A 12,788-nucleotide genomic window follows, 5' to 3' on the forward strand; every position below is an offset into this window, starting at 1 on the left:
GCACTTTAGACAAGGGACATAGCCATTTTTCCCAGTTATTTTCGATTTGTTGACGGCCTGAAAGCTATGAATTCTATGATAATTGTTGTTCTTAGGCATCCTACTGCCCGCTGTCACAGCCCGACACCCAGCGTTACCTTTTAATTGGAACTCTTTTAAACAATTATGACTTGTTCAGTCTAAAAATGGAATTTAAGATGTTTACCCTGAATGTTTGGCTCTTTTATGGTATTTTACCGAAAAAAAGAGTTTGATATATGAACAAGCTACTCATAAATCAGACCCATAGCCTATTGTGGACAAATTAGATGTACTTTGCACCACCGCAGACAGTAACACTATGAGAACATTTGGTGTTGTACTTCAGTGCCAGAAGGCACAGAAGCCATCTGGTTTACTTTTCTGTCCTCATGTTAATGCTTTATCAAACTATAGTGCATCCATACTATAGCCCTGGAAGGACATTTGCCTTTTTTGACTGTCATTCGACAGTTCTTAACTCCTTAAGCCTTTTTGGTTTGACGTCCCTACCCGAAGAGAGTCGATGAACCTTCAGGAATTTTGAGCAGTGCAAAGTAGTAAAGGCTTTGAGATACCAGTGATAATTAAATGCCTCGAGTATTGTCCGGTAGACACTTATGAAATGGAGAAAAGGTCAGACAGAGGTGCAAGTCAAAAGATTGTTTCTAGTCACCATAAACCTTCCACTGATACCGACTGAAGCACTTAAGTGATTTGGAGAGGCGGTAGAAGACCCACAGTACTAAAGACATGATACTACTGACGAGCAAAAAGAGAAGTAAACTTGGAAGAACAAAGACTGTCTTATTTACAGTTCAAAAGATCAACTGGATTTTTTTTTTTTATATATATTTCGGACATTACGTTTTTGCGAATAACACGGTGTTATATTGAATATGTGGGTTTGACGAGGAGCCCCTTTCTGGAAGGATAAACATCGAATTATGATATCAATGAATGGATTCAGGAATGTAATAAAATGTGGCAGCCTATTGAGGGTCCCGGTTGTCCTTTCCAGGATTATCAGACAGTTAGATGGATAATGTGGTGTAAAACTCTGGAAATCGACATAAAAACACGTGCAACGGTCCCAACTAGAGCAATACAACACAGACTAGGTGAAGGCAATCTAACGTTTTGTAGAAAGGTACATTGGTATCTGCTACACTTGTTGTGGCAGCCTGCATACAAATGTGTGGGGCATGATAAATATGATAGGAATTAATATATGTACGGATCTCCTTGTCAGAGGTGGCTCAGCGTTAGGTTTGGTAAATACAATAAAGGGACAGATATTTATGACGCCATTTATATTACAGGTCTGAAGAGCACCTCAGATGTGGCAACGAAATACATCCTCGGGTAGTCTAGCTTCAAAAACACATATGGGCGAACAACAAACACTTTATGTTGGAGATGTGCTTGGGAGAATTAGGGAGACAAGTTTTGACATGTTGGGAGTCTGAGAGAAAGAATGTGTTGGCTTGATGACGAGGAAACTGACTGCACTAGGGTAATTAATTTGGAAGTAGGATATAGTAGGATATTGTAGCATGCTGAAGGACAGTTATATTAATACAGGGAAACAAAAATGAAACGTTTCGAATAGATTTTTTAGAGGTTATTCAGAGTGTAAAGATGTTTAAGTAGTTGTTAAATAATTGGTTTTTCATTTGAAAGTTTGCTTGTTTCACAAACCAGTAGAATGGCATATTTAAACAGAAACTGAAAGCTGTATAATATATTTAGTCGTTTTAAGAAAGGGTTGACATAAAAGCGTGCAGATAAAATAAAATAAATACGAAGCTCCATAAAAAGGGAAGTTATAAAACACGTACAATTATCATAAGCTCATCATTCCTCTTTTCTAGAGCTCTTTCTGTCACTCAATCAACCAGGCCTGTTCCCAGCCGAAGTAATCTTTACTTTCCCAGATGGCAGTGGCACCATTAGAGCATGAGTGGTTTGTTTGTCAGCGGATACAAAAACAGAAGGGATTCCATTAGTGGAAACAGGGGGCTATCCTTAGCAGACCTAGCCGATAGCACTGGAAGCATGACACGAATGCAGCACAACAGCAACTCAACCAGAATCCAAACCTGCAGGACAGCACGTGCACAATAGCATAGGAAGCAAACCATTCAGCGCCTTCCAAAAGAGAAAGCAAACATAGACGGAGACGCGTGCCAGGCAGTGCTCCTTACTCCGAGGAAGGCGACAGGCTCTAAGTGCCGTGAAGACCCAGGCACATTACTCGGGGACACGTGTTTAATACGAACGTCTGTGCATACGTTTCGCGGAACCTGTGACAGATTCCCGACACGTCAACAGCGCCTGGGTCAGAGCACATACCTCGGGGTGTTCCAGGCAGACGGTCTCGATGTTGAGCTCCTTTAGGTATTCCTCCAGCTCCGCTCCCAGCCCGGTGCTGGACATGGTGGCCTTGCGTGGCTGGCAAACAACCCTGCAACGGCAAAGCTTTCGGAGAGCCCTCTACGTTCATCCGCGAGAGGCGTAGTTTGTGTCCAGCCTGGATGTATGACGTCACACCGCCAGACAGGCTCACTTTCCTCGCAATGGTGCCCCTAGCGGGAGATGCGTGCAGCTACCTGCTGAACGCTCGCAATATTTCCACGATTAAAGCAATAAAAACAAATACAGAAAAAATCATACTTGCTCGCACCCTTACCGTTATGTAGGCATTTTTTAACCGAAACCACGGGTGTAGCGCAGGAGACGCCGTCGCCGTGCTCGTGCACGTTGGCTGTCCCTGCGCATGATGAGAAGACACGCCGGAAGACACGCCGAGCTGAGGTAGGGGATGTGTGTGTGTGTGAGCGCCGGACGGCCGGGGTGTTCTGTATGTATGTGTGTGTGCATGCGGGCTGCTGGGGGGGGGGGGGGTCGAGGGGGTTCTCTGTGTGTGTGTGTGTGTGTGTGTGTATGCGCGGCGGGGGGGGGTTTCTCTATGTGTGTGTGCGTGCGTGTATGCGCGGCGGCGGGTCTCTATGTGTGTGTGTGAGTGCGTGTCTGTGCCTGCTTCCAAGGAGCCATGGGAGACAGGAAGCGCGCGCGACCTGATCCCAGTTCGGAAGGTTGCGCGTGTGCACATCACTTGTCTCCTGTCTCCCTTGACTCCTTGAAAGCAGAAACGATCACAATAGGTTTTGCTGCAACGATCGCTTCGCGATCGATTCGCAGGGCGAAACCTAAAAACAGAGTGAGATGAATTAGAGGGAATCCACTTTTGGAGTCACAAACCAAGTTGGTAACTTGTCAGCTAAGATCTGACCATTATGGTCAAGAACTTAAAATAACTCGAGAGCGTACAGAATAACAATAAAATGCAAATTACAAGAAATAAACAAAAAGAAGTGGAAGACAATTAAGGCACAACAGTTCTAATTTGGAAAAAAAGCTTTTGGTTGATAGCATGGAAAGTTAAAAATTGATGCAAAAAGTAATTTTATTAAAAATGTATACGACCCAACCATAAATAAGACAGTGGAGAAAAGTTAGAGGATACAGAAAGTTTTTTTTAAATTACTTTAAAGAGATGTATGCAGAACATGTATTAGGAGACAGGCCCCAGGTTATCAAATGGCATAATACACCCAATCTCCCTTGGCTGGCATACAGCAAAAGGATACATTTGAATTTTGTGTGGATTTCGAAGTGGCATTGCTGGCTATTGGAAAACTAAAAATTAGTAAGGTTGTAGGCACAGAAGGCACATCCTTGGAGAGGTATAACAGTTCTCTTGTGTCTGGTATTCCCAATACTGGCAAAACTATTTAAGCATATTTTTACAAGACGAGTGCTAGGGACATGGTCACATGCCATATCAACACTCATACCAAAACCAGGAAAGGTTCCAGGGCCCAGCCAAATGTGATGGGTGTAGACCACTTCACTTTTAAACTGTGATTATAAGGTCTATGGAGGCATGTTAGCAAAAAGAATCAAAAAAAGGTAGTACACTTTTTGTTTAATGAATATTAAAAAGGATTTTTACCAGCTAAACAACTAGGAGACGTTACTTACCCCCTAATCATGATGACAGACACTGCAACCTCAGTGCCATCAGCAGTATATACTTTAGATATTTTTAAAGCATTTGATGGAGTACATTGGGAGTTCCAGTGGGTAGCTTTAAAAACCTTTGGACTAGGAATTAAGATAATTCAGCAATCAAAGCTGTATAAAGATACTCCTCTGCAAAATTAGGCACTAGGCTGGTGCAACCTCGTACAACAAGCGAGACAAAAAAAAAAATGAATTGCAGCACCCGCGCCTTTAGCTTTAAACATCTTACGCTAAAGCGTGGGTGCAACGATTGCTTCAAAAGTAAAGAGATAGACAACAACATTTATTTACTTTTAAAGCAATCGCTGCACCCGCGCTGTAGCTTAAGTTGTTCAAAGGTAAAGCGAAGGTGCTGTGATTGTAACAAAAGTAAACAAATGGCAGCTGCATGCCTTATATTCTATTTATTTACTTTTGTTATAATGACAGCACCCGTGCTTTACCTTTAAACATATTAAGCTAAAGCGCGAGTGCCGCGATTGCTTCAAAAGTAATGAAATTGTAAAAAACTTTTTTTTTCTATTTCTTTACTTTTTAAGCAGTTACAGCACCCACGCTTCAGCAGGAGATGTATAAAGGTAAAGCGCGGTTGCTGGCATTTTAACAAAAGTAAATAAACAGCAATAAAAAGGCATGCGGCTAAATTCGGCACTGCAAATAACAACAGGAAGGCGTAGCCGCCTTTATGCCAGCCAAGGTGTGCCGCGCAAGGTATATAAAAAAAGCTTTGCGGGCGAGTGTGTCCAACAGCAGGCAGGAGAAAGCCACGTAAGAAAAATAGTGCTCAGAGGTTGCAATTAAAACGTACCGAGTAACAACACATGTAACAGGGGGTGTCCTCATTGGAGGTTAAAAGAAAAGGCGGTACTAAGAAGAGATTACTAAACCTATTGACCAATGAAAAGCCACCATTAACAAAGGACAATGACATGAGCCAATTAAAAAGAAGGGTGGAAAGTGGGCGGAGCTTCATGCCCATATCCTAAATACATGTCTCAAAGGAACAGCGCAAGTCCTACCTAGGCGAGACCTAAAAAGGTTGCATAGAGCAGATGCTCTTTGAGGTTTAAGTTACTTCAACCAATGCATTTCTTAGTGTTTTTCACACTAAATACAACAACAATCTGATAACAACCCAAGGTGAATGCAAACAACAATTAAATATAATAAAAACATGTTCTAATTAAAGAAATATGCTGTCACAAAGTCACACCCCATACCTCAGTCAGGAGATTACACCAATCCAGAATGCCACGCAGAGGACAGAGGAGGGAGGCAGTAAATGGATTTGTAGAACAAAAAAAAAAACACCAAAAAAAGAACTCCACAACAATACAGTATAATACCTATTTGTAAAGCGCAAACATATCACCCCTTTATAGGTTTCAAGACGCTGGGGGCCGCCAGGGAGATTAAGTGAGCTATTGCCCGGAGTCACATGGTGCTGAGCTGCCACCGGTGCAGGGGATCAAACTGTGAATCCCGAGTTCTGGAGTCAGCCACTCTGGGTGCTGCGCCACACCTATCCAACAATCAGCATTTCCAGGTAGGGTTTTATTTTTGTATACTGAAATATACACCTGTACATTTCTGTGTGTGGAAATGGTTAAACATGTGAGGCTCCTTGATAATCTACAATAGTCACATATTTTCAAGAGTACTCTTGGAATTATTTTTCAATTCCATAAAAGCTGGGCATATATTCGATACATTGGCATATGCCTATGTGCCTAGATTTCTGACTTTCAGGTCACTGCGTTAGGTAGTCAGGTCATATATTATTAATTCAACACTATTCCTGAAAGGAAGCCTTGCACTTGGCCAATAATTTCATGAAGATAAACCAACTGGATGATATTAAGCATTTTGGTAACAGGCTGTAATCATTCCTATGGTTGCTGGATTGGGTGTATGGGGTTTGTAGTCCCCCTGCAGGGATAGTGCACCATGGTGTGAACGATACAAGGGCAACCCAATATGTCGACAAGGATAATTGTATATTTACTAAAATGCAACAGTTGTCCCATGGGACTCATTCATCAAAATATATCTAACATGACTACGAGGTATTATCCATACTTGGTTCAATCATTTGTTATTAGATTTCTCTAATGAGACACGAATGAACCAAGTTTGGATAATACCTCCTAATCGTATAAGAGGTATTGTGATAAACGAGTCGTACGGGACAACTGTTGCATTGTAACGGATATTGAACAACAGAAAAACTCTGGCATCAGAGAATACCCTAAACACAGCTCCTAAGAATGATGGAAGAGGGAAAAGGCATAGACGCCCTCTGTGCAGATGCTGTTGGCCCTGGCAATTGAGTCACTGATGGAAGGGATAAAGAGGGATGGTCAAATTAGAGGGTGGACGTAGAACACAGACTGGGATTACAGAATCTCGCTCTATGCGAACAACATCCTATTACACACAACGGACAGAGAACTCCTTTGCTAGGATTAATCATTAATTTGGTACATTTTAAAAATACTCGGGTGAGGCATAAACTGGAAGAACTCCCTACTGTTCCTCTAGGAGAAAAAGACAGCAGTGCACAAGGATGGAATACAAACATTTTAAATACCTGGTTGCAAGGGCATCTATCACTTGTTCTATATAGATAACCTTGAACCACCTAAAGCAGCGTTTCCCAAACTATGGGTTGTGATCCACTGGTGGGTCTCGAGAAGATTTTTGGTGGATCGCTAAAGTCCAAGCAATAAATAAAGAGGACTTTAAATTCTGCATTTGTCTTGTCACACTTCACATACTGAGGTCAAACGCCAGGCTATGTCTTCTGATAAATTACTACTTATATTTTTAAACATAGGGAATGGTGTTTACAAAGTCTTCTTACTTTGCAGTCAGAGAAAGAAAAGTAAAGTGAATGGTGTGAAAATGTTGCTGGGAGACAGGTAGTGTGAAAGGAAAAGCTACAGGATGTAATTTATTTGTAACACACAACATAACGTAAATACCTATAAATTTACAGTACAAATTCAGCAGTTACGAATGCAAAAATGAAGCACGTTTTTGTAATTCTAAAGTGTGATGGTCTATGCCCCATTGCAATAACTCATTAAGAATGGATAAGCATGCAGTGGGTTGAAGGGACAATGTACACATACTATACAGGGGCCTGTAATGTGCACTGCTCCACCCGAATCTGCCATGGTGGTAAAAACCTGGAACAGACTCCATGAGGAACTGCAGGTTAACCCCGAGATACCTTTAGGTGTGGGAACCAAAATGAAGGCTGTAGTAGCCCTCAAGTGTTAGACACTGGGCTAGTACTGGAATATCCACATAGGGAGATGTATGAGATGCCAATTAGTGCATACGAACACTCCCCCTACAGGCCAAATATGAAATTAACAAATCAGAGGCACCTCTAACTTAAACAGCATTATCTCTAAGCATAGGGAGGAATGAGATATCATAGGAGGCCAACCTCTAGGCCGAAGGCTAGCAAGAGCTTTTATAGGAAAACGCAATATTCCTAAAGTACACCACATTTTTGGACAATATACAGGGGGAACGTGCATAACTTAATACCAAAAAACAGCTAAAGATCCGCCAAATAGGATGTGTACGAAGGTAGCATTTCGTATATTTGGGATGACACACCTTTTTATGCAGTTAAAAGAAGTACATTTCTGGATACCCTGAAGAATTGCCCGATGACAACACACTATTGGTAGAAGAGATGCAGGGTTCTGGAAGAAAACATGGATCTACAATATCTACCAAGGCATCAATCGCACTACTGGCGATTAGTGTGGCAACAGACTTCGTTGTGGCTAAGAGGGGCTCTCCCCAAAAAATGGGGATGCCTGGAATTACCAATAACCTCTGAATAGACATGCAGTTCGGACTGGTATATGGCTGCGGAGGCCCTTAGCTCTCTATCGCCAAACAAAAGAGGAGGTGAAATGCAGAGGGATGGAATTATGTGTGTGCCTCTTATTCACACCAGTCTATCCATAACCATGGACGTTTATTCAAATTGTTTAAGTCTTGCAGTTCTATTGTTGTACTGAGGACTCTAATGTATAACAGAAAAAAATAAAATGTTTTCCAGAAATAAAAATGCATATGACAATATCTGATTGGGGAGGAGGCCAGCGGGCAGGTCAAATTGAAAGGTAGCACCCAGACCTCTTTTCTGTAGATGATTTCCTAATCCCAGAAGAAAAACGACCAGTAGAATTTACTCCACCATCCAATTGCCTTAGTGGAAGAAAGGAGTAGAATCTCCAAGCGATAAAGTACTTGCACTAAAGAATGTCCTGTTACCAACCAATATTAAATCAGACCTCTAGCAATTTCCTAGGATATTCCTCTTGGTAGTGACTTAGGTTTTAATAACGTATTTTAAAAAAAATTCCCAATACTTTTCCTGCTTACAAAAAACAATCCCTCAGGTGACAAAGTCGAAACATTTACAGTTCTACATAATGATAAGGTAATCAGCACGCAAACTGCTCCAAGGCACTGTAAGTAGAAACACACCCCAAACGAGCTACAGATTATGGTGTAAATCCGTTGAACTACAAAAGCACAGTTATTGTTACGTAAGGCAAAAACGAATTTTGATTAAGTGCCAACTTTCTGCATTTGTTAAGTAAATAGACTGTTGTGACATGGTAGTATACGTATAGAGAGGGCAAACACAATGATGTGACTTTAAAGAAGAAACAAAATCTGAATGACCATTCTCCTGATTTTAACAAGCAAAATTAGCTTCTGGGTCAACCGTCACACTGATTATATATTATTTTAAAAATACTACATGCAGAATACAACTTTTTCCTGAGGTGCCTTAAATCGTGTGGATATGCCGAGAAGTAGGATCTTTGCTTGAATAGACAAGCAAGCTGAAACCAGTGTTGCTTTGCTTACATTCCCAAGGGAAGGTGGACCAGCAGAAGATAGTGTCCCTAATATAGCAGGGTCACGGCTGATTTGCATGTGGTTGGTCCATTTCGCTAACAGTCCAGGGGAGCTAAAAGTAAGGGCGTGAAATGTGCTAGTATTGATAACCAACAGGTCATACCAATTCAAGCATGTCCATCAATTTAATTTTGGATATCTATGCAGCTTCTGACACAGCACCAGTCCCATGCCCAACTTTCACTAGAATGCTGAATGGAACTCAAGAAAACAATGGAATTAGTCTTCCAATCACACGTTACTTGGGTGGAGAACAGTGACACTTTCTATGTGGTTTTTACTTTTAATAAGAATCTTATTTTATTTTACAACTTTATCTTTATTCGTTCCATCTCACTTAACAATAAAAAAAGTTAGGCTACTGTAGAAGAGACTTAAAATAGGTATAAGACGTGTCTTTCTCTAGTCCTATAAAACGATCTGTTTAGTCTAAAAAATATCTGTAAAATGTGTTTCAAATGCTTAACTGACTCGTTACATCAATCACAGCTTAAAGGGGTAACCTCTTACATTGGGCTCATTCACTCTGTCACGCTTTCTTCGCAGGATGTTACAGATTTGCTTTACATTGTAAACATAGTCAAAGCACCTTGTCCAATATTCTAATATAACAGCATTTCGTACGTGAATTAGCCACTTGCTCTCAAAGATATAGCGAAAGGAACAGTTATTTCTAAATCAAAGGTTTTGGTCCATATGGGGTTGGCATTTGAATAAACAAACAGTCCTTAATTGCGGAGACAGGACGCTGCTCTTACCATGGTCAGACCACGCCAGCACTGGGGGCGGTGGCAGCAGCAGCAGCGCGGACACACAGAAGAGCACAAGGGCGGCCGGAGACGCCATCCTCGGGAAGACACTCGCGGGGGTCGTTAAACCGTCAGCCGCACACCAGCTCTAACAGCTGCCCTCGCCTTCTGTCAAAGCAGGTTACTAGGAAGACTGAGCTGGCACTGTCAGGGCATTTCCTTGTTTTGGTATAAGGGGGCGGAGTTCGGCCTAGTCACCACGCTGCAGTTATTTTTATGTTTCACCTGTGTGTCATCATGCAGCTGACGTGCTGCTTTCCCAGTGGCCACGATCCCCAAGGGACACAGAAAATGGGCGTGTTTACCGCCGATGCTTCCTACGAAATCTGTTGCAACAGCAATAAAGCTCCCTTCCGGTCCTGTAAACGAGGAGGCCATCTTGGAATGGTCATACAAAGTGGATACCTCAATACTTGGGAGAGAGGGGCGCAGCACAGACCACTGACCACTTGATTTTGTGTAAAAAAAAAGTCCGCTTTATTGAAACAAGTGTGCTTCACAAATGGTTTTCCTGGGCATTCTGCCTTACAACACTGAAACCTATTATACAAAACATGAACTATTTTCCTACCCTCTCCACACATGCCAACATTGTAGAGGAGGTTTTGGATGACATTAGGGTACCCCGATATGTGAACCTGGGGTGATAAGGGATATTTTAAGAACAATGGTCCAGGGGTGACCCAGAGGGGGGGGCACTGTTTTTTTTTTACAAATGAAATTAATTCAGTAGGGAGCAAGAAACAGAGTCTGTAAAGAATCATGTAGGTCAAAAGATGACATATTTATTTCCACAGAATATTTTTTGTTAAGGTGCTCACATAATAAGTAAAAGAAAGCGTGGTTGTGAAATAGTGATAGTAAATTTTAAAAAGGCATCGCATTGACAACAATATAGTTGAACTCCATGAATGATTTACACAAGTTAAAAGGAGTTCATGTTGTGGGGTGGTCGACGGCGTTTCAAACCCAATTATTGAGGTTCATTTTCAGGACAGTTGTGAGCTAATTGGATAGCGTGGGCGCTGGCGGTAAGTCAGAAGCAAGTGAAGAAGGGACTAAGGGTCCGAAGCAATTTGTATTTGAGGAAAACCAACCCGTGATTGTAGCGTCGCCGTTGACATACAGACGATATCGACAAGTGCATGTGGTAAGGAATCTTTATTATCCCCTACTTGTCGCCTTCCTTCTCTAACTCTAACCAACTCCTGTTCCCCCGAGCTTCTCCTTTTCCGCCTCCCCGTTCTACTCCCACTTGTATCTTCCGTGCTGGTCCAAATGCCCAGCACGTCTCCCGATATTACATCTCCCCCTTTCTTAACAACTTGACAAAACACCTCAGAGAAGTTTGTGCACATACATTGACCATCAGTATAAAATAAATTAAACAACCAGAGAAAACAGGGTCAAAATATTACTCTTATACCCCTATAGTAGATATATCAAACAACAAAAGAGTAATCAAAGATTCAAAAAAATATATTACAACTAGCCAAATAAACGAACTTATGTGAGGTTAGTCGGAGTCGCTGTGAAAGAAGAACCCTCAGGCACCAACAAAGTTTTCATCATTGGGTTCTAGTTAAAGGCAAGTGTATTAGTGCCCTGAGTATATGTGAGTGAATTAAAACTGGGTAATTCTGATCCCCAACCAGACTTTAATAAGGGGTCAGAGTTACCTACATATAAAAACAAAGTGAAAGTGGATACGGAACGGTTAAGTGAATTTGAACCACCGTATCCTTAACAAATGTATATAGTCAAAAGGTCAACATGTTCTGCTTTCATGAGCTAATTACGCTCAGTATTCATCAGGACCGTACATCTCCCAGCTCCTGGTCCGCGCACCCTAAAGTGCAAACCCCGAGGTAGGAGAGAAAAACTTAGTGTACTACAACAACTCACGGAACTGCCGTGGTACCAAACTTCTTTCAATTATAACGTCTCCAATCTGTAATGAAAGAAGAAATTAATGCAGCATAGCCAGAATCATATCATGCAGTATTGCCATTATGGCCATCCTAAATTAAAATAATTGTCTCAACTTCTCAGAAGAAAATTGAAAGCAAAGAAAAATTAGGATGGTAAGATGTTACACAACTGACTCCGCCCAGGAAACCATAATCACCTCTTGTGGAAAGAGATGCCTTTCCGCCGAGCCAAAACATTTCTTTCTATTTCTTTCAGTTACAGGGGAATTTCCCCAATTTAAAGGCACGTGTTCAGTATTCAAAACTACAGCGTTTAGAGTTATAATGTTTGAAAAGTGTTCACCAAACATGCCCTTAACTGTCTGTTTGAATTAAACAAACATGCCATTAGTCTCCTCTTAGAAAACCATGCGGTAAGGTTCAAAATAAATTGACAAGTGCCCGTAAAATACTAAGTAAATACACACAACAGAAAAATGGAAGATTTATAAAAACTAAAGGGAAAATAAAAGGGAAACTCACTAGGAGAATCAGGTGAGATTTCCTCGTAGGCTTGTGGCAGGGGATAATCTTCACGCCAAGAAATTCTGCAATAATTGGAGGAGCTCGTTGTTAGAGCCATTAGGTTGGAAATGCTTACTGCTAGAGTCCAAGAAAGGAAGGCGCGTAACATTAACTGTGGCTTTGGTACATAATTATGAATTATCCCTCAGTTTATAGGCTGTCTTGCATCTTTTCACTCAGTACTATCCCCGGGTATTTTCTAGAGGATCGGGAGCGCTGTTACCGACTTGTAGTTGACAGCTGTAGGAGAGTAGGGTCTGCTATCCTATGGTCACCCCAAATTTTTGCTTTTTGCTTCACTGGTTTATGACTTAATGTGGCTGTGGGCCTGCTAATCAGACCCACAGCCTGCTGTTCTCTCTCTAAATTAATGCCAATGCACATTAGGTGCATTACGAAATTGGAACTGGTTCACCTT

At 41.5% G+C, this 12,788-nt stretch overlaps 1 protein-coding gene across 3 annotated transcripts in view; it reads right to left on the bottom strand.

Moving 5' to 3' along the window:
- The window catches only part of SARAF (store-operated calcium entry associated regulatory factor), a 55,597-nt gene extending 45,467 nt beyond the window's left edge, over positions 1-10,130 (bottom strand). Inside the window, exon 1 of one of the 3 annotated variants that reach the window (XM_078676506.1) lies at positions 9,825-10,129. In XM_078676506.1, coding sequence (XP_078532632.1) covers positions 9,825-9,912 — 88 coding nt within the window. In that variant the 5' untranslated portion in view covers positions 9,913-10,129. Of the gene's footprint in view, positions 1-9,824 lie in introns of all 3 variants that reach the window. The other 2 variants (XM_078676508.1, XM_078676509.1) reach the window with 2 other exon arrangements.
- Positions 10,131-12,788: the final 2,658 nt, after the last annotated feature.

Source organism: Lissotriton helveticus, chromosome 2_1, assembly GCF_964261635.1.
Source record: "Lissotriton helveticus chromosome 2_1, aLisHel1.1, whole genome shotgun sequence".
Classification (NCBI taxonomy): domain Eukaryota; kingdom Metazoa; phylum Chordata; class Amphibia; order Caudata; family Salamandridae; genus Lissotriton; species Lissotriton helveticus.